The following is a 26,933-nucleotide window of genomic DNA, read 5'->3' as shown; positions in this document are numbered from 1 at the left end:
ATGCTTCTTCTCGGCTACCCTAAGAGTAGTAATGTAGGTCTGCTGTACATTATCTCTGGTGATAAGAAAATAATATATATTGAAATTCTTAGCTCATATGTATTGGAACGGATTTAGATCAATTTAGACCAAGAAGGTGAGTAACTTACTTATTAATGTTTAAACGTTATTCTTAGAAGTGTTTGATTTAGGACATTTTACATAAGTAAAACAAGTCTTTTTCAACCATATGCTGTCATTTCAAACTATGTTTTTCAAACTCAGTAGCCATTTTCTGGTCTGCACAATAGGTGAAAAAAAAATACATTACGAGAGCTAGATAGTAGTGATGTTTGTGCAACATTGTCAATGTACCTAATGCTGCTGAACTATACACTTTAAAATGGTAAATTTTACGTTATGTGTATTTTATCACAATAAAAAATGCATTAGGAGATTTGGGAAATGGACTCGAATAAAACAGCTTTTCCTTGAAGCATCCCTCAAACCTTCTCTAATGGGTCAGGAGAGAATATGCTACATACAGCAAGGTGTTAACTTTGATTGTTGGCCTAAACCTGAACAATCTGGGGCTACCTTTGGAGATAATTCTGAGGCAACAACAACATTATAGGGAATCGGGTGCCCAAATGCCAGGATATCAAACAATGCACAGCTAAAATGCCACGCATCCAGCCTTTGCTGCCACTGACTTGTAGCCACAGCCTTGAGAAGTAGAGTTCCTGTGGAAGGTACACACTCCTGGTCTGGCTGTCTTGAGGATAACAACTTTAAAAAGAATACTGTTTTATTATAGGCAAAAGGATTTTTATGATCCCAAAATATATCTGCAATAAGTACACATACATAAACAGTTATAGAGTTTGGCAGGTGCACTTTGCATCTGCCCCTGGTCCAGTCTAAGCTGTAACAGTGAGCGTAATTAACCATGAGGAAATGGCCATTCAAGTCTGGTCCCTGGGTTTCTACTTCAGCTCATACTAAAAGAGCCCCAACTTCCCTCCACTGCTTAGCCTTCTGGCCCTTTGAGTACGAGTTCTGGCTCAACCTTTTTTCCTTCCGAAATTAATGTGCTTCTTTATTTCTTGAGCTGTCCTCTGCCTCCCAATCCAAGACAGTTTGCACTGATAATCTTTCGTTGGACCTAAGCCTGTTCATTTCCCTTAAATCATCAGTGCTAACCGTTGCCCATTGATTAAACTTTAACAACTAGCTGTAGTCATTTGCATATATAAACACAGTCAATTGACAGAGGAAGGCAGCAACAGGCCAGCCACAGAACCCACAGGCTGATCCCTCCACTATGGGGCTTCATTTTTTACCCTCATCTCCGAGCTAAACGGATGCCTAAGTAAAAGGAGGCTATATCCACAAAGGCACATAAATGTTTGAACTGCAAATTTGTTTCATGAAATAGTTTGTTAGAGGTAACCTGGTTTGTATTTTTAAGAAATACTGCTTGGGTCATAAACACAGTCTTACTTCTTGCCAGGGCATTTGTTTTCTACGAGCCTAGACACCCATTTGGCTGTTTTTTTTTTTTTTTTTTTTTTTAACCAGGAAGCCATTTATCCTCAGCAATAAACTTTTATAGTTCCAAGGGATTTGGGGGTTTTCTTCTGCTTTATTTTATTTTAATGGGTGTACTATTTTATTAACACTTAAATTTCACCAACAATGAGCTCAAGTATATGCTAGCCCTATGTTCAGATTTTTGAAACAAAGATAAAATGGACAGACAGCTTTAAGGGTGCAATGTATTTAACACTACACAATATATTCAACAATTAGACAATCTCGGTGGTGGTATAACTATACACTTAGGAGCACAAGTATAGGGTCCAAGGGATTTTGAATCAAAGAAAATCTTATTCAAAAAACAGATCACAGCCACAGAGAATAAACCAACTTGAAACTAATCTGGTGTTCTAAATAGATTTCCTATGTTCTCTCTATACACTGTGGCTGGATTGTAGCTATGCATTGTTTGATAAAAGGAATTAAAGGTTAGTCCCTGTCCCTAAAATAGAGTAAATTCATATGTGATTTTCCTTGTACTCCCGCTCACCTCCTTTCCAGATAACTTCTGAAGAACTGAACAGTATAATTCAAAATATAATGACCTGCGTTGTGGCTGCAGTGACTAGTGTATTATATCCAGCCATCACAAAATATGAAGAAAGGTCGCGAAATATTACATACCCAATGCCTGATGACTCTACCCTCTCTTCTGATAGTGAGAGTTGCTGTAGCACATGCCGTGAAACATTTCTATATGAAACAAGTAAGACAGATGGTTCAGGCAGAGCCCTGTGCAGAGGCAGCTGACAAGTCAATAGGGCAACCAGTGGCACCGTCAAAATCATCTTCTGCCCATAAAGAAAGAACAGATGTAGAAAGAACATATCATAAGAAAGAACACTCGGAAAAGAAACCTAAAACCCCCAAACCTAAATATAATGAGAAATCTGAACCCCCCCCAAGCTTAAAACCTGTAAATCCAATAGTCACCTTGTTGCACTGATTGAAACAGGCACAAGGAAATGTAAAGATGCTACCACTGAAACAGATGGCTTAGAACGCCCACTGTCTCCTGATGAAAAAGCAAAAGCTGTAAATGAGATGCAGGAGTTAAGTGATGTTTTACTTAACTTTAAATATCACCTAAAAAAGGAAACTGAGTTGATTTTAGAAAACATTTTTCATGAAATGGTGTCTGAATTAACCCAGACCATCCCCACCCTTTCCTTTGTTACGGCCGAAGCTGTGGTTGACCAAACTGACACTGACAAAGGAGACTTGCTCTCCAGTGTTGATATTTCCTCAGCAGCTGCTGAAATTATGGAAAATGTGCTTGAGAAGCTACAGTCTGCAGTTGAGAAAAAATGTACCGAGGAATTTTCACAAGAAAATGTATCCGTTCACTTTAAATCAAACTTAGTCAGTGGAGAACATTTCATTTCTCCAAAAGAAAAAACTTCAAAAGCTTCACTGCCCTATGCTTTGGAAAACATGAATGATATTGCAGAGAATATGGTTCATGTGATTTTAGAAAAGCTGACGGCTCTTGCATCTTCTAAGCAAAGTGAACTTTTTCGTCTTGAAATCACAACTGAACTGGCTTATCAGCAACACAGGGAAGATCCAACATATACATTCCTTCAAAGAGCCAGCAAAAGGAAATCCAGTGTTGAACCTGATGCTGCCAATTTGATTGGCAAGGAAGAAATACAAAATTCAGTGTCAAATATTTTTTCCCAGTTCTCTCTGGTTGGTTATATAGAGGAAGCAATCAGCACTATACTAGGCTATATACAAATTGGACTTAACAATGAAAGGCTCATTGCAACTGAAGAAACAGTGATCATCCTTCAGCTACTTGATGATATCTTGGCTTAGCTACATCAGACAACAGTGAAAACAGATGTCCAAAAGAGTAGACACTCCAGAATGAGCAGTCCTTCTGGCACTGAAGAAGACAACAGACTCACCAGCACTAGAGTAACTAATGCTCCCAGGTATGTGTGCCTATTTCCACCTATTAATGTTCCTGGTATGGCTCTTTACTCTGAAGACGAAAATGAAGAAATAGACAAAATTGTAGAAAATGTATTGATTTCATCTATCAAAGATGAAAAAGCAAAATTACAAGAACAGGTTCCTGATCACTGGTTAACAAAGGAAAATGCTGGTTTTAAACACAAAAGCAATATGAACTTACCTACAAAGCCTGATTATCAAGACAAAGTAGTATTTCACGATCAGGGATTAAATACTGATCTTCCAACTTTTAATAGTAAGGACCTTTTTAAGGACAAGCCTGGTGTGAATAAAGACATTTTACTTTTCAGCCAAGAAGAAACGTATCAAATACAAAAAGCTTTAGAAAATATAGTTAGAAGTATTTTAGCACAGATGCTCAAAGATATATCTTCTGGGCTCTCTGAACACTTAGACTATAAAAATGGTAGAGAGGCTTCACTTCTTACCTCAGGAAAACCACAAGATCTGTCACATCAAGAATGGATGGAGCAGATGTTCTCTGTGTCAGAAATCCATACGGTAGCTCAAGATATTATAGATGCTGTATTAAAAATACTTCACATGGCTTCTAGTCACATTATTGGACATTCTTCATCAGTACATCAAACTTCTCTAGATAATACTGACATACCAAATAAAGAGCCATTAGCAACATGGTTTGAGAGTAAACAGAAGAAATTTTTATCTGCACTTGGTGTAGACGCTACAAAACATACCTGGTTAGAACCTGGAGCAAGTGGCTCGACATCTGAACCTGTAGATCACATTAATGATAAGATCATTAACACGATTTTTAAGAAGTTGAACTCATTTGTTTGTCCAAAATTACAAAACTGCTTCAAACCAGAAAGCCATGCTGCCCATTCAAAGCCTGCGCCTGACAAGAAATCTTTGTCTCGATCTCACCTTAGTGTTTACCCAATTAAAGTGATAAAAATTGTTTTGGATGCTATCCAGGAAGAACTACAATACAATAAGAAAAATCTAAATCTTAGCAGGGGTAGCCCTCCCAAGAATTTTAGAGGTAGAGGATTTTTCACTGACACCGAAAATGAATTAGACTCTGTTGTCACAAAGCTAAGTAATGACATTATGACAAGTTCATTAGCAACTTGCATTTGTGAGGTGTTAAGTGGAAACACAGATAAAAGCAATATTTTACTCCCTTCAGATAAACTAAGGTCTAAAATCTCATATGGAACTGGTGGCATTGATCAACAAAAACTTTTGCCTTCTCATTGCCAGCACATGCAGGAGGAAGTTCACCAATGTACTAGATTGCAAGTGTTAGACAGAATTGGAGATACCTTATATGACATGTTATGCAAGCTCATAGGAGACCATCCACATTCTCCGCTACCTGATGAGCAAAATACAGAGAGGATCAATGAGAATTTGAGAACAACCAGTACATTGCAGTCCAATATTAAGCTAATTTCTCATACAATTCTAGAAGGTATTGTTTCAAAATTATGTGGTGTTGAGATAGATTGCATTTTCAAAAATTCAGAATTTAAAGCTATCTCAGAGTATATTGACACTGACAGCCTGTCATTTGCTTTGCTTCTTGAGGAAATGAGCAGAGGCTCTGACATAATCTTCAGCATGGTGCCCAATGTGACCTGGCCAGGTAGCCAAGAGGTGACTAACAAAAAGGGAAAAACTACTGCCCCCAAAACAGGAACCACAAAAGAAAAGCATCTAAATAAACTGAAAATCATGGCTTCAGATATCCTTAAAATGGTTTTTGCTAAATTGGAAGGGTTTGCCAATGGAAATTTAGAAACTCTGGACGCTATAATCAGTGGAAATAAAAAGAACAGCAGGACATACTGGGAAAGTGAAAATACCAACATTTGTGCTAACACACGTGAAAAACGATTGCAGTGGACTTTATACATGCATGCAAAGAAAGTGTCAAGTACTATTTTGAAAGCTATTCAAACTGAATTAAACGTGAGCTTGCCAGATTTGGAAACATGTATAAGCAAGCCACTACAAGAGAAACAAACGCTTAAGAACTTAGTCAATTTCATTTTGGATGCAATTTCTCCAGATATCTTTAATGAAACTGAACCAGAAGAGAGAGGCATTGAAAATTATAGATACAGGCCAACCTATGGAAATTTTCTTCCTGGAGGAGCTGACCCAGAGTCATATCTAGAAGACCCTGCAGAAACAGAAAGAAAGTGCTGAAGAGGAAAGACCAACAGAAGAAGAAACTAAATCAGATTCTCTTAAGCAACAGGAACTCGAAAGAACATTAAAGAAATTTGAAGTAGAACTCAAAGAGCTACAAAAGTCCCCAGTCGTGCTCATTATAAGAAATATTTTGAATGAAATTTTTCAGAATGATTTAATTGATCAACCAAATGTGCTTCCTCTTCCCCAGTCCCATTTATGTGACATTCCTCATGCTGGTGATGAGCCACTTGCTCAAACGTCTGTTCAACCCCTGGATAAAACAATGGGCCCTTTAGTGTCTGAAGCGGATGTAACCATTGTTGCAGATAATGTTGTTAGAACCATATTTCAAAAACTTTATTCTGCTGCTATGACAGATAGAAATGAAAATTAAAATAGGTTTAATACTATCACCTTTCCAGCAAATATCTCTTTTACTGAACATACCAGTGGAGGAAAGTCCCCTGTTTATTCTACCATACTGGACAGAAATCCGTGTACACTTCAGTCCACATTCAATATTGGTAAACTGACCAAAATAAATGTAGTTGAAGATATTATACAGTCAGTATTAACAAAGTTAGAAACATTTGCTAGTACCAAAGTAAAAGCCCTCTTTTGTCCTCTTATCAATTTCACAGTTCCAATGGCTTTACCTTTACAGCAGGATGAGACTGCTTCAAGCCAACCATGCTTATCAACCAAAGATTCATATTCTGATGACCAATTTTCTTGGTGCTCAGTGAATCATAATAAATCAGGAAAGACCACCTCAATATGTCAACTGAGTGCCTCTAAATTAAATATATATGCAACAGAAGTGGCTAGACAAATTTTACAAGGAAGCAAACGTAAGTTAGATAAAGAAATAAAAACTCCATTCTTAACTCATAATGTTGTGGCTTCTGAAAGTATTCCAAGTCAGGTTGTTAACACAATGTTAGATATTGTGTCTACTAAAGGCAAATATGAAAAGAATATATTTGACAGAGAGACTGATCCAGGTCGGCCAGAAGATATTGTTGAAAAGCTGTTCAATAAAAGTGATTATCGAGAAAAACTTCAATGTCAAATACTAGATACCATTGAAGGTATCTTAATTGACATCTGTGAGGAAACAATAGATGAGAATAATCTCCCATTTGCTGTATCCACTCTTAAATGTAATGTAAGTGGGAGACATTTAGAAACAAACTCTGAAAGGGACCCCGAGTATGCAAATAAGGCTATTCTTAGGCTTTTAGTTCCTAAGGAGTATGTTGCTATGATTTCCAACGGTATGGTGGATATTGTTCTTCAAAATCTCACTTCTGCTATCATGCTTGCAGTAAATGCAAAGGATTCTATTTCTCCAAGACTGCCTCTGATATTTTCTGACGCATTTCCCATAGCAGAGGTCAACAATCTCCTGTTATAGACTCAATGAATGAAAGGAAAAGGGAGAGATTTCCATTTGCAAGAAATGAAAGAGATGTACAGCTGAAATCAGCTTATTCTGATGATAATCAGACAACTGTACTTAAGAAACAAGATGCCGGACTTCCCTGGTGGCGCAGTGGTTAAGAATCCGCCTGCCAATGCAGGGGACATGGGTTCGAGCCCTGGTCGGGGAAGATCCCACATGCCGCAGAGGAACTAAGCCCGTGTGCCACAACTACTGAGCTTGCGCTCTAGAGCCTGCGTGCCACAACTACCGAAGCCCGGGCACCTAAAGCCCGTGCTCCGCAACAAGAGAAGTCACTGCAATGAGGAAGCCTGCGCACCGCACGGAAGAGCAGCCTCCGCTCGCCACAACTAGAGAAAGCCCGCGTGCAGCAGTGAAGACCCAACACAGCCAAAAAATAATAATAAAATAAAAAATTTTTAAAAAAAGAAAGAAAGAAACAAGATGCCAAGAAATCTGCTCCTGAGCCATGTGAGGAAAATGCTCATTTCATTACTAAAACTATTTTGAATAGATTAAAATCTTTTGCCACAGAAAGAATAGATTTGCTACTTATTCCTCATACGGAGACTAGAGAAAAACCATATGTTGGATCAGAATTTACAAATTGTAAACAAGATGACAGCGTAATTCTTGAATCAAACCAAATGCCATTAGATATGAATATCCTGAAAATATCAACAGCTAAAACCGTTCTCAGTCAACAAGTCACAAATTACATATTTGCTAATTTCAGAGAAAAACATGGACCTGCAATTCATGTATCACAAGCTAGTCTTAAGGAATATGCTGACATAATCGCCAGTACCATTTTGACACATGAAAAATGACATATACCTAGAAATCCAAAAGATGTATACATATCAAAACAATACTTCATTCCAAGAAAACATCATTGCAAGTGAAACTGTCAACAACATCTTAAAGAGTTTACATGATAAAATATCTTTAAAGGCAAGTAGCTTTTACTCAAAGCAGGACCCTGGTCTTTTTACACAACTAACTGTACAAAATGAAATATTGCCTGGTCAAAGAAAAATGGAAGACAACACTGAACTGCCTCTCTTTTCAAAATGCTCAGATCAAAACCAAATTATATCAGAAGGAGAAAACCAGAGAAGGACTTTGGAAGAAATATTTAGAAATGGAGAATCTGGACAGGAAAAAATAACTTCTTTGTTAAGTGTAGTTAAGGATATTTTAAAGAAGGTATATCAAAGGGTAATGGAAGATACAGACCATTGGCCTCCATTTAATGAACTCCCCCACTTTATATCTGATTCTAAAATTAAAACATCAGCACAAAAAAAAGCTTTCCAGTCACATATAAACAGTGTCGCAAATGACATAGTTGAACGTGTTTTCAGAAAAATGTTCTCAATAATTATGACATCTTCATATGAAAACAGTGAGACCAGGGGAGAATTGGAAGCATCTGGCAATGAAGAACTGCTGATGAATCCATCGTGCTTTAGAGAATTGAAACAAGCAGAAAAAAGAAGTGTTCCCCCTGAACCTGTGATACCACAAGTTTATCCTTACACAGGTATTGGAAGTGTCACTTCATTGGAAAACATTTTATTGCAATTTTCTCCATTGCGACTGGGTGAACAATTGGTCCAAAAGGTTCTCAAAAAGATCACAGATTTTGCTTTGCTGAATCTAGAAGAGAGTTCATCCCTTAAAGGTCAATCTGATGAAATTCGACATCTGAGGCCATGCAGTTCTAAAGCTAGCCCCAAGGGCAGCCCTAAGGCAAGTTTTAAAACAAATTTTAAAACAAAATCAAAAGTTACCTCTTTGGCTAAATTTGGAACAAAACCACAGCTAGGACCTGGTGGAGCTAAAGCCAAAAGCAAAACCACATTAGGTCTTAGAGAGAAGACTCTAAGAGGCAACCAGTCCAAGACTTCCATTGGGCTACCGGGTCTGCTATCCATAGGGGATGCCAAAAATCTCTCAGTGAGAGCAAAACTCCCCACTGTGGAGCTAAAAATGTATTCCAGGGATATAGTAAGTAATATTCTGGAAACAACTGTGAATGAATTTCAAGAGGTGAGGCAAAATAAAGCAATGGTAAATGTAAACACTTTACCTTCTGATCAAATTGAGATAGCAAGTGAAATAGTTGATGCAGTTTTGCAAGGATTATACACTATGAAGAATAATTTGGCCCATCCAATAAAAGGCTCATACTCAGATGATCTCAAACTTTCACAGGGATATTTTAGTACAATCTCTTTTGCAAATCCAGAAGCCCATTTCTCTTCGGAGAATGTTTCTTCACAACTAGAAAAAAATCTTTCCTAAAGAAAATATTTTTAAACAAATGTTTGATAAATGGCAAACAGAACCAAGTGACGTGGATAATGAAAAATATAAGCTATCGACGATAGCTGAGGCTGCTTTGAATGAAATTTCAATGAAAGCAAAAGAATTAGAACAATCTGTTTCACTTTTAAGTTTGTCAGTTCTTGAGCCTTGTGAAAGCAGGCACCATAATTTTCAAAGAGCTGCTTCTAGAGTTGAGGATTCCCAAACACAAATTAATACATTTGGCCAGGAAATTGTTGAAAAACTATTCGAAAAATTAGAGTTGTGCTTCTTGACTCAGATGTTCACAACAGATAGTAAAGAAACCCTAGAAAGCAAGAAAGAAACTGCTGCTACAAGTAAACGTAGTTCCTTGAGAACAAACAATCTCAATTATGTACCATATTATAACACAAAGTTATATTTGCTCAAGAGATAAATTGCTCAAGAGATCTTGGAAGGGGTTCTGAACACCTTAGAGTCATTTGTAGACCTACAGTTTAAACATGTCTCTACATATGCTTTTTCCGAAATTGTGAGAACACCTATTGAAAACTTTTCTGCTGTGCAAAGGAAACCATTAATGAAAATAATATTGCCCAAGTTACAAACACTGAATAAATTTCCTGATGAATCTAAATCAAGTAGTACGATTTCCCAGGAAAACATACAGAATACCCTTCAACAGCTTTACTCATTCCTCTCAGAATCGCTTACTTATACTGTTAATACTGTCAATGACATGCTTAGTATAATTAAGAACAAACTAGACAAAGAAAAATGCCATGAGGAACCATCTTCAATTAGCATGTTTGAAGAAAACATTGTAGCAAGTCAGATCATCAGCACACTGATGGACCAGTGCACTTATTTCTATGAGCTGATGAGCCAAAGCCACCCAAAGGAAAATCTGCTCCAAGGAGCTAAAAATGCCTGCACTGCTAATTGGTCCAGATTTGCAACTGGAATGGGAATGTCCACTTCAAAGTCAAAGGGAATTAGCTTCCGGGATGATCCTCCACAAATCCTTGCCTTGCCTTATTCAGAGAAAGATATGAAAATAAAGGACAAGACTTCCTCAAATATACCTTCAGATGTCAGATACTCTGCAGGAAATTCAACTAAAACCACAGAGCCAATGGAAGGGCTCGAATCTGACCTTAAACCATCATCTTCTAGAAGTGAAGCTCAAGTCTTCAGCCATTTTGATCAAGCTGTGAAAGGATACTGCTCTCTCCTCGAAGGCACCGTCTTACAAAAGCCATCTCAGAAATCTAGTGACTCTGCACAAGCAGCACTAGAGCACCCCATGGCCTTCAGAGAAATGGAAGAAGGTAAAAATCAAAGAATGCTTCACTATGATCCCCCCAAACCAGTTGTTAATCCAAACCAAATACAGACAACCATTTCTCCACTCAAAATATGTTTAGCTGAAGAAAATATTGTCAATACCATGCTGTTGAGTTATGGCCTTTCAAGTCAAACCCCACACACTAACGGAAGTATGAAAACTATGAAGCCATTTTTTGTATCAAAGGAAAGGCCTTTCTCTGTAACGTGTGAAGAACAAAAGGATGAGAAAAGCTTGCTTAAAATATGGGGGAAAAGAAACAGCTATGAAATTGAAGAAGAAAACAAAAGCTTTGTGGCAAGTGGAGAAGATTCCACTTTACTGGAAAAGTGGAAAAATAAGTACCCAAAGTTAGAGAAAATAGCAACTCTCGAAGAGGCTGAGGTCATTGCTTTTGCAGATCAGGAACTGGGACCACATGAAATCCATCTAGTAGCAAGATATGTTACTATATCTGTAGTCACACATTTCAAGAACTTTGAAACCAGAGGTGAGTGAGGACTGACTTACAAAGAGTTGGCATCATTTTAGGGAAAAAAAGTCATTGATAATTTTAAGACTTTTATTTTTAAACCTCACACGCAAGAAGCTACATTCACTGCTTCTCTGAAAATAGCCTTAGATTTGGGGTGGCTGTTTATTTACTTGTGTGTTTTCAACTGGTCAGTATGATAAAAGAAAAAATGTTACCCATTTACATAATTTTTATATGGAGGAGTGTTTTTCAGTTTTCCCTATCTACAGATGAGATTAAATGGGCATAATTTAAGGTGGGATCTTTTGGTTGGGCATGAGGTATGGTTATGAAATGATGTTTTGCTTGGGACATACAACCGCTTTAAAGGCAATTCCCAAACAGAAATTCCAAGAGGGTTTTTTTAAAGTTCTTTAAAAAAAGACTTCTTACATTATAGTCAGACCTCATGCATAGTTAATTGACTGTAATGATCCAACTTCTTTTTGAGGTATACAGTTAAAGTCTTTACAATTATTGATGATAGTTTATAAGAACAGTGGCATTAAACTTCTTGTTCTGTTCATGTTCCAGTGTTCTGACCTAAATCCTTTTTAGGTATAATACTCTAAACCCATGCTTACGAGTATGATATCTGCACTCCCTTTCTATGAATGCTTACATGCATATATTGGTTGAACCATATGAAATAGCCATTTTTATATGTCAAACATCAGCAGTTTCATTCTGTTCTATTTATTATATACTATTTAGTCCCAAATGGGATAATTAGCTGAATAGCCAAAAATGTTTTCAAGAATTATATGAGACCTCTAGATATCACTGGAATCACTCTAGGGCCTTGTAACACTGAAAGCTAGAAATCATTTCTCTGCTCCAGGATTTCAGCTTCTTAAAGCAACATAGCTATCCAAGGAAGAAACCAGCAATTAGAGATTTGAATTCTAAATGGGCTGCCCAGCAGAAGTAAAGATTCCACAGGTGGGAAATAGAGATTTGAAGAAAACCCAGTTCCTTTCTTGACTAGATTTTCCTATTTCTTGAGTGGGGTACACCCAAAGTGAAATTCATATGTAAAATATTGCCAGTATTTTGAATGGTCAACATTTTTCCTTAATGCATGTTAATAATACCAATGTTTTCTGTTTCAAGGTCCTCTTGATGAAAAAGTGTCTATTGTTTCCATGCTGTTAAGCAAAAAATACAAATCAAAACACCCTCTAAGAAGCATAAACAGTGATTCTTCACTTAATTAACTTTGTGAACATCTCACTGAATTGGTTATTTCCTATATAATTTCAAGCATTTCTGATTGCACCAAAGATGGTGGAACAATACAGAAATCACTGGAAAACCAAGATGCAACTTTTAGCAAGGTTATTTTAGTTCATTCCCAAGTGTTTGAGAGTCGGTCAATTTCTATCGGAGGACTTGCTTTAAGCATTTCTAAAATCATTATTCGAAGCCTTTTAAATAGTGACATTTCAAAGGCAGACGTTACACAAGTGGTTTCTGTAAAAGCAAAATATATTTATTGCCCAAAACCAGCTGTGGCTGACTTCAGCAATCTCTTTCAGGATCTCTTAATAGGAGTAACCCATGTTCTGTCCAAAGAAATAGGAATAAATCATCACCTTGACAGCAAAGGAAGAAACAAATCACCGTCCACACCTAAAAGCCATAGTTTGCCCATTTGCAACAAAACCAAAACTATGAAAAGACAGATAGGTGCCAGAGGTTGGAAATCAGCTCCTACTCACCAAATTAATCAACTAGCACAGAAAAATAAACTAAATTCTCTAGCATGTAAGTTAGACATTCTGGTTGGCAGCCTAAGAATTCATGAATTCAAAGAAGTAGTCAACAAAATTTTCAAAATTGTTTTCAATTTGTTTTTGCCAGATGAATGCCCAAATTGGGATACAGATTCTGGTAAAATAGTAAGAGAAATGTTCCTATCTTCAAATAACCAGCAAAGTCATAGAATTCCTAGAAATAACCTAGGGCTCTCCCCCAAATCAGCTTTTCTTCTGAATGTTGTGTGTGAGAAACTTATTAGAATACTCTTGGAAGAATGCACAACCAACAACTTCCTTACAGATGGTCCTCTTTCTGATGAAATATCAACAGAATGTCAACTGTTCAACATACTTCAAAATGTAGAGGATTATTGCAGGGGAACAATGGACTGTGGCTTACCAGTTGAAGGATATGACATATCAGACCTTTTGGAAAATCTGGCGGAAATAGATCAAGAATCTATGCTTAGTATTATTTCCCATAGCTTGGTAAAATCCTTAATGGAAAAATTGTCATGCGGTATACAGCAACCTCCCAGAAGTCTACCACTTAGAAACAAGCATTTAGCATATAGGACAAGAGAGAGACCTCCTAGTTTCCCAAAAGCAAAAAGGCCAGAATTAAAAGAATCAGGACAGGGTAAAGACTCTGTGAGATTCATGAGTTATGACAGCAAGCCTCTGACAGGACCATTGAATAATCGTAGGGTGATTCATTCCAAAATGCAAACCCCATTCCGTAAGCAATTTTCAGGAAAATTCCCTTCTCTACCTCCTCTTCGAAGACCAGGTAAAAAGGAATTGAATGCAACAGCCTTTCTTAACATGTGATATCCAGGAGGCATGAACACAGGAGTGTACTCTGCCACGTTTCTGGAGGAAATAATTGCAGACATTTTTCTTAATCTCACCACCTCAGTGCAGGGCAGAAATGTAAATATCACTGAAGCCCAGCTCAACGAGATGAATATATTAGATGTCAACTCTGTGGTGAATGAGTTTAATAATGCTCAAGTCACTGTTTTACAGGATGTTGAAGAAAGGATATGTTTTCCACCAATCTATAAAGAAACTGTTAGTAAGATTGTTGACTCTGTTTATAATGATGTATTGTGGGACTATGCATTTCAATTTACCTGTGGCAATCATCTGGCACATGCTGCCAAGTCAGTAGCAGAACAGATAACTAATGGCATATTGAAAGAGAGTATAGACTACCAACTCCCATTGTGCTTTGTTGGAAAGCTCATGCCTAATTCATATTACCCTCTCAAAGCTGAAAATATACTACAGAAACTTCAAAACAACCTGAGTGAACTTAATTACCAAGGTCAACACTCAACAGGCTATACTACCATCCTAACACACGCATTTTTAGAAGATGTCATCAGAAGATTATTATCTCAGCTCATTCCTCCACCCAGCGAGGCTTCATGCTTGGGAAAGAAATACTTAATGACTTCGGATTTTAATGAGATGGCCACCTATATAATAAATAAGGTTTTGTTAGCCATTTCAAAGCATAAGATTTGGCTCACTAAATACGATTGTCAATATCTATATACAGAAAAAACCCTTCAAAATATGCTGGAGTCTGTTTATAATAATATTTTGTAGATGTCTGGCTTGCTTGCATCAATACAGAAAAGTATAGAAAGCCAAAGCCCAATAATGGTTGACCGAATGGCCAGTCTTATTATTCAAGAGATTATTGAAAATCATCTTCAACCCTTTTTGTGTGAAGAGGGCTTACCTCATTCAACGACTCCATTGGATGAAATACCAAATATGGTTAAAGAGGTTCTCAGTGAAGTCACAGGGTCACACAGACCCCAGAAGCCATCATCACTAGGTATGGACATTTTTTTAAATTTTTTTAAAAACTAGATCCTTACTGTATCTACAATTTCCCCTTTCTTCTTTGCCTTTAATATTTATTTATTTATTTATTTATTTTTGGCTGTGTTGGGTCTTGGTTTCTGTGCGAGGGCTTTCTCTAGTTGCGGCAAGAGGGGGCCACTCTTCATCGCAGTGCACAGGCCTCTCACTATCGCGGCCTCTCTTGCTGCGGAGCACAGGCTCCAGACGCACAGGCTCAGTAGTTGTGGCTCACGGGCCTAGTTGCTCCACGGTATGTGGGATCCTCCCAGACCAGGGCTCGAACCCGTGTCCCCTGCATTGGCAGGCAGATTCTCAACCACTGCGCCACCAGGGAAGCCCCACTAGGTATGGACTTTTATCCCAATGCATTTGTAGAAGAAATTGTTGCCAGACTATTTTCAAAGCTCTTCGATCCAAAATATAACACTGAGTGTGATTTGGATAAAGTGACCCAAAAAATAGTAAACTCAATAAACAACCATTTTAACAAAGCTAAAATCTGCATTCTTCATGATGACCAAGAGCAGCCATTCCCCACTGTAGATACAGACACTGTGGATGAACTTGTCAATCCAGTTTATGAAAATGTTCTGAAACAGCATGGGCTGGCCCCTGAGGTTGATAATAAAGAACTCAAAGACAGTGATATTTTTGTGGAAAACATTACCATTTTAATCATAGCAGATATTTCTGATTATCTTTTTCATCCACTGTTTTCTGGGGATTTGTCGGCTTCTTCCTATGCTACTTTAACAGCAGAAAACATTATTCAGAACATCTTTAGTGGCATCACTGAACCTACCCAGCCAAGCCAGCATTTATCTCCATATAACACCTTGCTGCCATACACATTTTTAGAAGACATAATCAGAATATTATTATCTAGAATCTTTCCTTCTTCATCTAACATGGTTCTATACAGTGAAACTCCAAGATAGATCAGGAATTAATCGCAGTGAAATCTCTTCAAAGTTAATCAGTGATATTAGGATGAAAATTTCCCAACATGAAACTCGATTTTCAAAAGATGAAGATGAAACCGAATCTGTTTATTCAGAGGATGATGCTCAGCATCTCGTTGATTCCACATTCAGAAATATCTTGCAAAACTCTGGGTCTCAAGAAGCAGTTGAGCACAATAACACAAGCAGTGACAATGTTCTTATTGATAGAATAGCAGGTTTTATCATTAAAAATATCTGTCAACAACATCTTCATCCATTTGTGTATGGAAAGTTGTCATTTCCCTCATCATATGCACACTTTGATAGTATGAGAAGAAGGCAATGTTTTTTTGCCAGTGTTTACTCCTCAGCCTTTTTGGAATATGTGATCTCTGGGGTTTTAAGCAAAATATTCCACAGGGTATTAGGTACTGTGCAAACAAAATCACTAAGAGATTCAGAAAAAGAACTGTTGGAAACAGCTGAAAAACTCATATATTTGATAATGGAAGAATTCTCAAAAGTTCAAGTTAGCATCCTAGAAAATGCTAAGGAACAATTGTGCTTGCCCCTAGTAGATAGAGATATAGTGATAAAAATTATTGACACGGCATATAGCAAAGTTTTACAAGAACGTGAACTGGAACCTAATAAAGACCTTCTCGGTGACACCAAGACACTGGCTGAGAGGGTAACTAAAATTATCCTGGCTGAAGTTTTTGATTTCCGAATTCCTCCACATTTCATAGCAAAGCTGCCTTTTAAATCATATTCAAAACTCAGTGCTGATGTTTTGATAAAGAGAGTTCATTATGCGATCAGTAAATCAAGACTCCAAAGACAGACTTGTACAATATATACCACCATATTATCATATACACATTTGGAAAAAATAGTCACTCGGGTTTTATCTCAGATATGTCCATTGAACTGCAGTGCAGAAGACCCATACCTTTCGCAGTCACACTTCAGCAACACAGTTGTGAGAATGTCAATAATTTCTAAACATGCAACATGCATTATTAAAGATAGAAGTGAAAAACAAAATGTGATTTCAGAAAAGATATCCAGGCTATGGTTGATGCCATTTATAATGACATTTCTAATTCAATCTATACCAGTCTCTTTCAAAAGATAAAAAAGGCATGAGTAATATACCTGTTACAAAAATAGCAAGTTATATAAGGGAGATATTTAACCGCCATCTTGAGTCATTCTTTTTTTTTTTTGCGGTACGCGGGCCTCTCACTGCTGTGGCCTCTCCCGTTGCGGAGCACAGGCTCCGGACGCGCAGGCCCAGCGGCCATGGCTCACGGGACCAGCCGCTCCGCAGCATGTGGGATCTTCCCGGACCAGGACAGGAACCCGTGTCCCCCGCATCGGCAGGCGGACTCTCAACCACTGCGCCACCAGGGAAGCCCGCATCTTGAGTCATTCTTATCTGGAGATAAAACTCTTCCTTCAGGTACAGTGGATCAAACTTATCAACAGAGAGCAATAGATCCTAAACGAAGAGAATTATCTTTCGTTGTGAATTCGGCCGTCTTTTTGGAGGAAGTAATTTCTGAGCTTTTATGCAAAATCCTTTATGTATTCTCACATAATGTCCTGGCTGCCGAAAACCCATGTAAAGCAAAAGCCAATGTTACTGATATTGTTACAAGATTAGTAAAATCAATTGTGCTGGAGTTCACCAGATCACAAATTTTAGTTGCAGATCACTTGGATGAAACCTGTATTTTTCAGAAGGATATAAAGAAATGGTTAAAAAACTATCAACATTATTTATGAAAAAATATTAGATGATTATCGATCTCTGGTTCATGTTTATAGAGCTATACAAAATGATGCTGTCAAGTTGGGGGAAAAGTGTATTATTTGCTGTTAGGAGAATTTTATGATTATCAGGTGGAGTCATTAGTTACAGGAGAATTAGCAACTTCTTCCTATTCCTCCCTCCAAGAGGAGAACATCATCAGAAATGTACTTGACACCATCAACGATGATAGCCATGACTTGCCATCATGCATCACTGTATTGCCTCGTTCCCTTTTAGAAGATATGATTTACAAGCTTCTAGCACATATGTTCCCTTCATCTGAGACTGAAACAGAACCAAATGAGGAAGAGGTGCCACCAGATTATGAGTTTGTGAACAGTGCTTCAAAACTAACTGATGATATCATAACAGAAATTTCTGAACATGAGATTAGACTTGCCAAGGCAGAGGAGCATGTGGAGGGTTGGCAATTAGGGGTAGTCGATAACTTCGTTGACTCCATATGTAACAATATTATTTAAAAAATTAAGTTTGAAGATGAAGTACAGAAAGATACATGCAAAAGAGGAGGCTCATTCCTTGGGAGAATAGCTGGTTTCATTATGAAGGTAATTGTGGACCACCATCTGCAGCCATTTTTATGTGAGGAAGAATCATTTCCCAGTGACTTACCCCAAAATGACCATGTCACTGAACTCTTGAATTCCATGAAAGAAAAAATACAGTCCTTCCCACAGGTTTCTGTATACCCTGCTGCCTTTTTGGAAGATGTTGTAATTGACCTTGTTTGCAAATTTTATACTCTACCAAGTATTGCTGAAAATCCTAAGGACAAAGAGATATCAGAAAGAGATATCATGGGCCTAGCTATAAAATTTGCAAATGCCCTGATAGGGGAATTTAGGAAAAGTGAAGTTAAAGTTCTAACGAATGCTGAAAAAATGTTTTCATTTCCACCGACAGATAAAGAGACAAGTCGATAAAGTATCTGATTCTGTGTATGATGAGGTCATAGACATATATGGACCTAAAAATGTTCAGAAACATGATAGAAGTAACGTTGTTATAGAGATGATTGCTGTTTTGGCCAAGAAGGCAATCTCTGCTTTCCAGATTCAACCACTTTTTTCGGGAAGCTGGTCTTCCACCTTCTTTTCATTTCTAGATGTGGATAGCATCATCCAAAGAGTTCAACAACTACCGTATAAAACCTTTACAAAGATAAAGAGAAGCTTGAAGGAGAACCCCGTTTCTTCACTAGAACAATTATCTACACTTATTCCTCTAACCTCAGACCTGAAAGACAAAATGGACACTTCGGAAATAGATGGAAGAGCACTTAATGGAAAAGAGAACTTCAAAAAGGAGAAGACATCAATGAAAACAGGCAGCATCCAGAAGCCAGTATGTACCAATATACATAGCATTATGAAGAACGAAGTAACTACCCTAGCATCAGGGTGAGGTGGAGGTGTGCCAAAGAAAAAGAAAGAGGATGAAAAGAAAAAGGAAAGTTCAATTGGAAAAGATAATGAGAAGGTATTGAAACTCACTTCAACAACAACCAGTGTGAAAAGTAAAGATACTCAGGGGCCAGATTTGGGTACAGCACTTACAAAGAATGAAATCAAGAAGAAAGACCGTTTGGCTAGAAAAGATGAGAAAGGGTGAGGTGATGAGGTATACCAAAATCTTTCACCAGCTATCGATGATACAAAAAACAAGGTTGTCCTGGAACCAGATTTTAAAATAGATGATGAAAAGAAGAGTGACAAGAAAAAAGAAAATTCATTAGGAAAAGGGGACAGACCTTTTGAATTACCATCTCTGAAATCCAAGGTGAGATATAGAGAGATCCAAAAGAAGAGAAGAGATTCTCCAGCTTACGCAGTTACAGATGACAAACAGATCTTGCATTCTAAACATGCCCCAAATGTCACTGGAATCATTTACAGAAATGGTTTAGAAATATCTTCTTTCCAAGGACCAGTGGCTGACTCAAAATCCCCAAATCCTGTAGGTGACAAAGCAGCATATGTAACTCAAGCGGATGGCAAGGATTTTGCAAAACCTGCTTCAATGAATTCAGCTAAACAGAATGCTCCTGCAAAAGAGGAAGAGAATGAGAAAAGTAAAGATAAAGAGATTAAAAGTACACCTAAGGGGCTTCCCTGGTGGCGCAGTGGTTGGGAGTCCGCCTGCCGATGCAGGGGACACGGGTTCGTGCCCCGGTCTGGGAGGATCCCGCGTGCCGCGGAGCGGCTGGGCCCGTGAGCCGTGGCTGCTGGGCCTGCGCGTCCGGAGCCTGTGCTCTGCGATGGGAGGGGCCACAGCAGCGAGAGGCCCGCGTACCGCAAAAAAAAAAAAAAAAAAAAAAAAGTACACCTAAGTAAACGGGACAATCCTCAGAACCCACCAGAATATAAACCTGGGATTTTCCCTGCTAACTTTTTAGAAGATGTTATCTCTGAAATAGTTAACAAATTGATTTTTTCTTCCTCATTGGATACAGATGATGCATGTCAAAATGTAAGCAGAGGTGTAAATCAAGCTGAGCTCTGTGACACGGCTATGAAACTGATTGATTCCCTGTTAAAGGAGTTTTCAGATGCTCAAATTAAAGTATTAAACCCAGATCAAGGAAGTAGGTTCCTACCATCAGAAGATAACATTTCATCAGTTCATAAAGTACCTCTCAGGCAAAAAGAACTGTCTGTGGAAAAAAGACCTCCCAAGAAAAAGATAATTATGGATAATATACCACCCATGCATAACACGGCACGTGCAACTAAAATACCTTCTTCAGATCAGGCATCTTTTATAGCTAAAATACCATCAATCAATAAAATTTTGGTCAATAAGATTGTTCACTCCTCTATATGCAATATTTTGCAGGAATATAGATCTCAAGACTCCATTTGCGAGCACATAAAGAGTAATGTTGAAAAATTAGCAAGAAGGCTAGCTAATGCAGTAATAGAAGAAACTTTTCAGTATCAGCTAAACTTGCTACTTTATGATGAGACTCCAGGTTCAGTATGTTTGCCTCTATAATCTAAGGAGGTTATGAAAAATGTCCATAAGGTGGCCCAGACAGCCTGCAAAGAATGTTAGACATCATCGCTATATACCATAATGCTGCTTTATGAATTTTTAGAAAGGATAATTTCTTCTCTTCTATCAAAAATTTTCTCAACAGTAGCCAACACTAAAACAGAAATATCTGAGGATAATTTGTACACAGAATTGGACTTCCTTCAAATGAAATTAGCAAGTATAGTTATAACAGAGATCTCCAAAAATGAAGATATGATTATACATTATGTAGAATCTTTACATCCTAATGATGATGAAATTATTCAATTAGTGGTTAAGACTATTTATAATAACCTTTTGCAACAATTTGGATCTCAAGAGAGCATACAAAAGTGTGTCAGCAGTGGCTGCAAAATCCTTTCAGAAGGCATAGTTAATTTAGTTGTACAAGAAGTGACCAGAAATCACCTACAGAACTATTTTTCTGGAGAACTAACGCCACTTCAGTGTAAAGAAGTTGACAGTGTTGTTGAAAATATCCTTAAAGATGTTATCCAAACCACTGAAATTCCCCAGCCTCAGCCATCACAGGCTTACAAAGTGCCTTTTAACATAATAGAAGAAATTGCTATAAATTTTTTGTCAAAGCTTCTATTTAAGTTTCCAAAAGCAGATAAGGAACAAAACAATTCTCTAAATGCTGAAATGCAAAACAATAAGCTCAAAAATCTTAAATTCATTCCAAGAATATATCTCTAAAAGTCAGATTACAGTAGTACCACAGGTCAAAGAATCATCCACTGTATCTTTAGCAGACAGTGCGACTATTGAAAAGGTAGTTAATTCTGTTTATAACACTGTTTTAAAGCACTCTGGCTCCCATATTTCAGTATATAAAGATTTAACAGGTAAGAACAATGTCCTCTCTGATATAATAGGATTTTTTAATGGTGAAGGAAATTTCCAATTCAGAATTTCATCCTCAAGTAGAGGAAGAAACATCAAGTTCAGAGTTAGCTCTGGAAGCTGTCAAAATTATGGAAAAGATGGTTAAGATTACTGATGATCTTAAGTCAAAGAAAAAACCTTCATCCAAAAAAGAGGCTGCATTAGGTGCCAGGTTTTTAGAGGAAACACTTGCCTTGTTCTTGGCTAAACTAGTAAAGTTGCCAAGTGCCTCAAGCAAAGATGCTAAAAACTTATCAAAGCCTGAGTTAAATACAATTGCATCTCAATTGACAAAATCCGTGACAACTGAAATTTCCAGAAAAAACATTAGTATTGTAGCTGCTAATCCTGAAGAAAAATTTTTAAATCCAGAAAGTATAGAAATTATTTCTCAGATGGTCGATTCTGCTTATAATCATGTACTACAACAATCTGGAACACATGAAGAACTTTATCATGACATGAAAGGTACAAACAACATCTTTCCTAAAGAGGTGGCTTCTTTAATAATCAGGAAAGTTTCCAATTGTCCATTAGAAACAATTAGCCCAGAAGATTCACATGCTAATCTCTTTGGCCATCTGGACATTGGTGGAATTGTTGAAAAGGCACATGAGCATGCTGTCAAAGTGGAACCTGAGCTACAGCAAAAAGGGTTACATCAAGGTTTAAGGCAAGAGGAGCTTTCAGTTAGGATAATTCTTCACCATGGGAAACAACCCATCAATATTGATCCAGACATTGTTACAGAACACTTAGGGGTCATTTCTATAAAAACTCAATCGCTTAAGAAGTTGCAGGTGGAGTGTTTAGCTAGAACTGGACACAGCATTGAAACACTGAGAAGAGGGTCAATAAGTGGGAAGAGTTACTCAACTGATACACCTGATACGAGAAAGAGAAAGAAAAATGCATCTCTTTGGATCAGGCGGGACGACTGAACATAAAGCTGTTAGAGGTAAGTGCAAAAGGCACTAGTGAAAAGAAATGAGCAGTCAGTGAGACCTGGCTGTCCTTCTGTGATTTCCTTCCTCAGGTAGGTCTACAGGAATGCATTTGTAAAATATGGTCAATTTTCTCTTGCGCATCCCAGTAGAACCGAGGACTCCGATTCCTCCAATACAATCCTCTGCTTTCCTGGGACTAACCCCATCAGCAATGTGGCTCAGTGTAAAGGTGGCAGGCTAGTTTCCATTAGCCAGTCAAACTGAACTGCCATTTTCTGAAGAACGGGAGTACAGAGAAATACCCTTAACAACAAACAAGACTGATTGGAATTGTAGTCCTCATTTGGCAACTCAGAGGAAATGCAGTTTTTACAATCACCACAGTTCTTTTTAATGGATATACATTATCATAGTACTATATGGATCTAGAAGGACCAGTTAGAATATCAGCTAAACTAGCCTCTATTAGAGATTGAAATCCTCAAACTTAATTTAAGGTTCCACAGTAGTATTGTTTTTATTTAGCAACATTCATCAACAAACATTAGACTGCAAGCTCTTTAGAGTTCGTTTCTTCTTATTTCACTTTTGTTACATAACACCTTCCCAGTTCTCCATATTCTTACATCCTCAGGATGTACTCGGTTTCTTTCCTCTTCTACCCTTGTCCTAGACCCAGTTGTCTTCATGCTGCTATTTTTATGAACTAGTTTCTCTGCAGTCCCATATTTGGGCTCCAAATGTACTTCAATAACGGGGACCTGAAATGCAGAAATGCTGTCCCTGGTACAATGCATCTATTGAAAAAGTAGTTAGTTCTGTTTACTGATCTTAGGGATGATGTTGCCAGGAGATGGAGTTACACCGATCCAGCCCAATATTCTCATTTAACGCCAAAGCCCCTAGGTAAAAACTTTGCAAATGGAGCAAAGTTCTATGGGACCAGGCTGCCTGAAGCCTAGGCCTAGGAGTATGTTTTCCTTACCATTATTTTCCAACTCACTGAACTAAGTCTAAGAGCTGGTGAATACATTGATGGATACTTGTTTTGTCTCAAATACTGAGACTTTCATAGACACTGATGGAATCGCCTTGGTCCATAGTTTCTTGGACTAGATGAAGGTCTTTTCTAGCTCTAAAATGTCCTTTTCTCTCTGGGTTCTCAAAGTTATATTAGCATTTACTTAGTAGTCTTCATTTATATGTAAGTAACTCCGTGGGCACAAAACCTGTTTGTCTAAACTGTAGAACATTACTCCCAAGTCATTACTTCTTAACCATGTGCAGAAATATCTATCAGTTCTTCTCCTTGGCAACCTGCTTTCTTCTCTTACATCCTTTATCAGTACTTTAACTATCTCTTTATAGCCCAGAGGAACTTGGAAGAGAATAGCTAATCCAAAACAACTACCCCTGCTAATCTTAAGGGAAGTAAAAGCTGTCTTAAGGAAACGAGACGTAGATGGCGCAGCAAGTTTCAGCCATGTTTTGATGCTATCTGGATGGCGGTGCCATCCATCCCCAGCATGAGGATGAGGGTTGCAGAAAGAACAGATCAGTTTAGGGAACCCAGACAACTCCCGGGCTATTCCTCAGTCAGAAATCCACAAGCAGGGTTTCATTTGCTATTTGGAGGTACCCAAACTTCCCAATACACCAGACACATGCCTATTAAAGGCTCATACAGTGTTACATTCCAAAGCCATATAGAATGATTTTTGATTTTTTGAACCACTTTCCTTCCACCAGCACAAATAACCAAAATTGATTGTGTTTCTATTTCTTACAGAAGTTCTTTAATTTTGTATTGCACAAAAGATATTCCTTTAAGGCAGCATTTATCTGAAAATCTGGTTTGCAGTGTTGCAAAGAGATCTAAGATTGATAACTCAGATTAACGTAAAAGTTCTGTGGCATCATCAAAAGGCTACAGAAATGGGAAAAGTCATTTGTTTAATTAAAACTGTCTCTTCCTTGATCTGTCTTTAACATTGCAAAATGGAAAGTGACACTTGACTAGGGAGGTGAGGAGAATGAAGATTTGCTCTTTGAAGCTTCCTTTAGAAAATACATTCAAAGGATTAGGGTGTGGAGGGGTGAGGAGTGAACATTCAAAGTCCTTCACAATTTTGGCTATTACTCATTTTAAAAAATCCAAGTCAGCCAATACTTTGTCTTTTTTCATGAAAATTTCTGTATTTAGTTAGTCTATTAGTTCCCTACTAAGAAGTTTAGAAAAACATTTAATCATGTCTAAATCTGTTAAAAAACTTTCAAGGCAAGTGATGAAAACAGTGTAATTAAAGTATTTGTGCATTTTGCACCTCTTGGCGAGTAAAAGGTAAAATCTGAAGCAAGAGAAAGAACCTTAGGGTTTCTTCTTTGAACTGGAGTGATAATCTTGAATGCAAAACAAATTACAGAAATGGGCAAATATTGCTTGTGATCTTCATTTATTTCTTCTTTTAAATATATCACTAATATATAAGTAAAAGCACTTGAAGATAAATAATTTTACTAAATTGAAACTAGATACCATGTGAAAGTTGCCTTATTACAATAGAACCACAGCAAAAAAGACTGAGGCGATTGTTTTTAATATTCATTGTCTCTTTAATTCCAGACTGCTAGTAGGAATTCATTTCAGAGTTTAATAAAGCCTGACATCACCAAAGTGGAGCTTTTAAAAGATGTCCAAAGCAAAAAAGATCTTATCATTCGGTTGATAACTCATGATATTAATCAAGAAGTTTTACAAAAGAAAGCAGAAGAGAGCTTTACTTCTGATGAAGATGAAGTTGTTTTACAAGAGGTTGTAAAAGAAGAATTTCCAGAAGGCCCACCTGAAAATCAAATAAAAGAAGACGTGAAGCCCACTGCCAGCACAGGGGCTTTCCCCAAGCCACTGATGAGCAAGAGCAATCTGAAAAAATTTTTGTCACTAGGAAAATGTTGTCAGCCAAAATCCAGTGTAACTACAATTACTGAAGCATCACCAGCTCAAAAGACAGAATCTGAACAGACACAAATAAGAACTGTTTCTAAAGTTGATGTAACTACCTCAAAATTCTCGACTGACACAAACTCTTCCTCTTGGGAGAAAAAGACACAACTGAGCATAAGTGTGAGAACTTTAAGTATCAGTGACTGGGTTTCTATAGAAAGGGTAGAGAGTTTCACAAACTTAGTACAAGTAATATACACTGGGTAGGAAGACAAGGGCAAAAACTAGATCTAGGCAGTCTCTCCCACCTCTGACGATATTTACAACAAAAGGGAAATGATTAACAGATGAAGCCAGGAGCTTCAGTTGAAGAAAAACAGATCATGGAAAGAGTCCTAGGCTAGTTAGAAGGACAAGAAAAACAGAAAATGGAAACCAGTTAGGAGAAATACAAGCTAATTATTTAAAATGATAGATTACATTCTTTTTTTGTACTCTTAACTATAAATATTCATTGGAAGTTTTGTGCACACAAACTCCATGCCAGTGGGCAGGACCAGAAGATGGGCTTGGAGGGGAGTAAAAAGATTCATGCAAATTCAGCCTATCTGGGTTTGAATTCTGACTTTGCCACTTAGTAGCTATGTGACCTTTGGGCAAGTTACTTAACCAACTATTTTCTTAAAAATTACTTATCCGGTTTGTTGAAACATAGCAAGTTGGTTGAATATGTTGAATGTTCCTCCTGTAATCAGCCCATAATCTCCACTATCACTTTGACACACAGCTCTTGCCCCTGGTTCTGTATCCTTCTAGTGATGGTCTGGGCCTCACTGACCTCTTGGGTTGGCCCTACCCCAAAAATTGTATCTTATCATGTGTATGGAGATTACATATGATTTAGAATTTCCTGGTAAGTCAATTCCCTGGATTATCCATTTGCAGTGATTCCCACTTAACCCAGAAGCTGCACTGAACCAGAGAAAGCAAAACACAGGGATACAATTCTGGCCAGTTCAGGAGCTCATCAGGTCAATAGCCTTAACACAGACTCTAATCTATTTATTGGGATCTATTTATTTACTGCGAAGCCATGTGAAATTTCAGGACCAAACAAAGTGTGCCTGGTCAGAAATGCTGGCAGTATATGTTACAGTATATTTTATTTGATTTGTTGTAAACTCTCCTTTGTGTTTTACCTGACTTGTACTTTTCCAGGGAAAAGAAATGAAATCTAGCACCAAACCGACACATTACTTCATACATAGAATTATGAGTTCATCCTCATATAATGAAGAGGATCTGCCTTCATTTTCTCGGTACAGTCAGTTAAAGCAATACTAG

The 26,933-nt window shown here is 37.6% G+C and overlaps 1 protein-coding gene across 1 annotated transcript; it reads left to right on the top strand.

Moving 5' to 3' along the window:
- On the top strand, positions 1 to 26,933 carry LOC136142245 (fibrous sheath-interacting protein 2-like). Its single transcript, XM_065900256.1, is given in 26 exon segments — positions 1 to 33; positions 2,080 to 2,295; positions 2,297 to 2,468; positions 2,471 to 5,732; positions 5,734 to 7,126; positions 7,129 to 7,260; positions 7,609 to 7,988; positions 7,990 to 8,858; positions 8,904 to 9,466; positions 9,468 to 11,325; positions 12,463 to 14,947; positions 15,322 to 15,918; positions 15,920 to 16,989; positions 16,992 to 17,039; positions 17,042 to 17,144; positions 17,353 to 17,660; positions 17,663 to 17,704; positions 17,707 to 17,787; positions 17,790 to 18,688; positions 18,690 to 19,888; positions 20,105 to 21,464; positions 21,466 to 21,690; positions 21,692 to 22,598; positions 22,601 to 22,656; positions 25,269 to 25,767; positions 26,815 to 26,933. Coding segments are annotated over 26 exon segments (18,876 nt in total).

This window comes from Phocoena phocoena, chromosome X (assembly GCF_963924675.1).
Source record: "Phocoena phocoena chromosome X, mPhoPho1.1, whole genome shotgun sequence".
Classification (NCBI taxonomy): Eukaryota; Metazoa; Chordata; class Mammalia; order Artiodactyla; family Phocoenidae; genus Phocoena; species Phocoena phocoena.
Note: the sequence above shows the minus strand (reverse complement) of the source record. Positions and strands in the feature narration are given on the sequence as shown.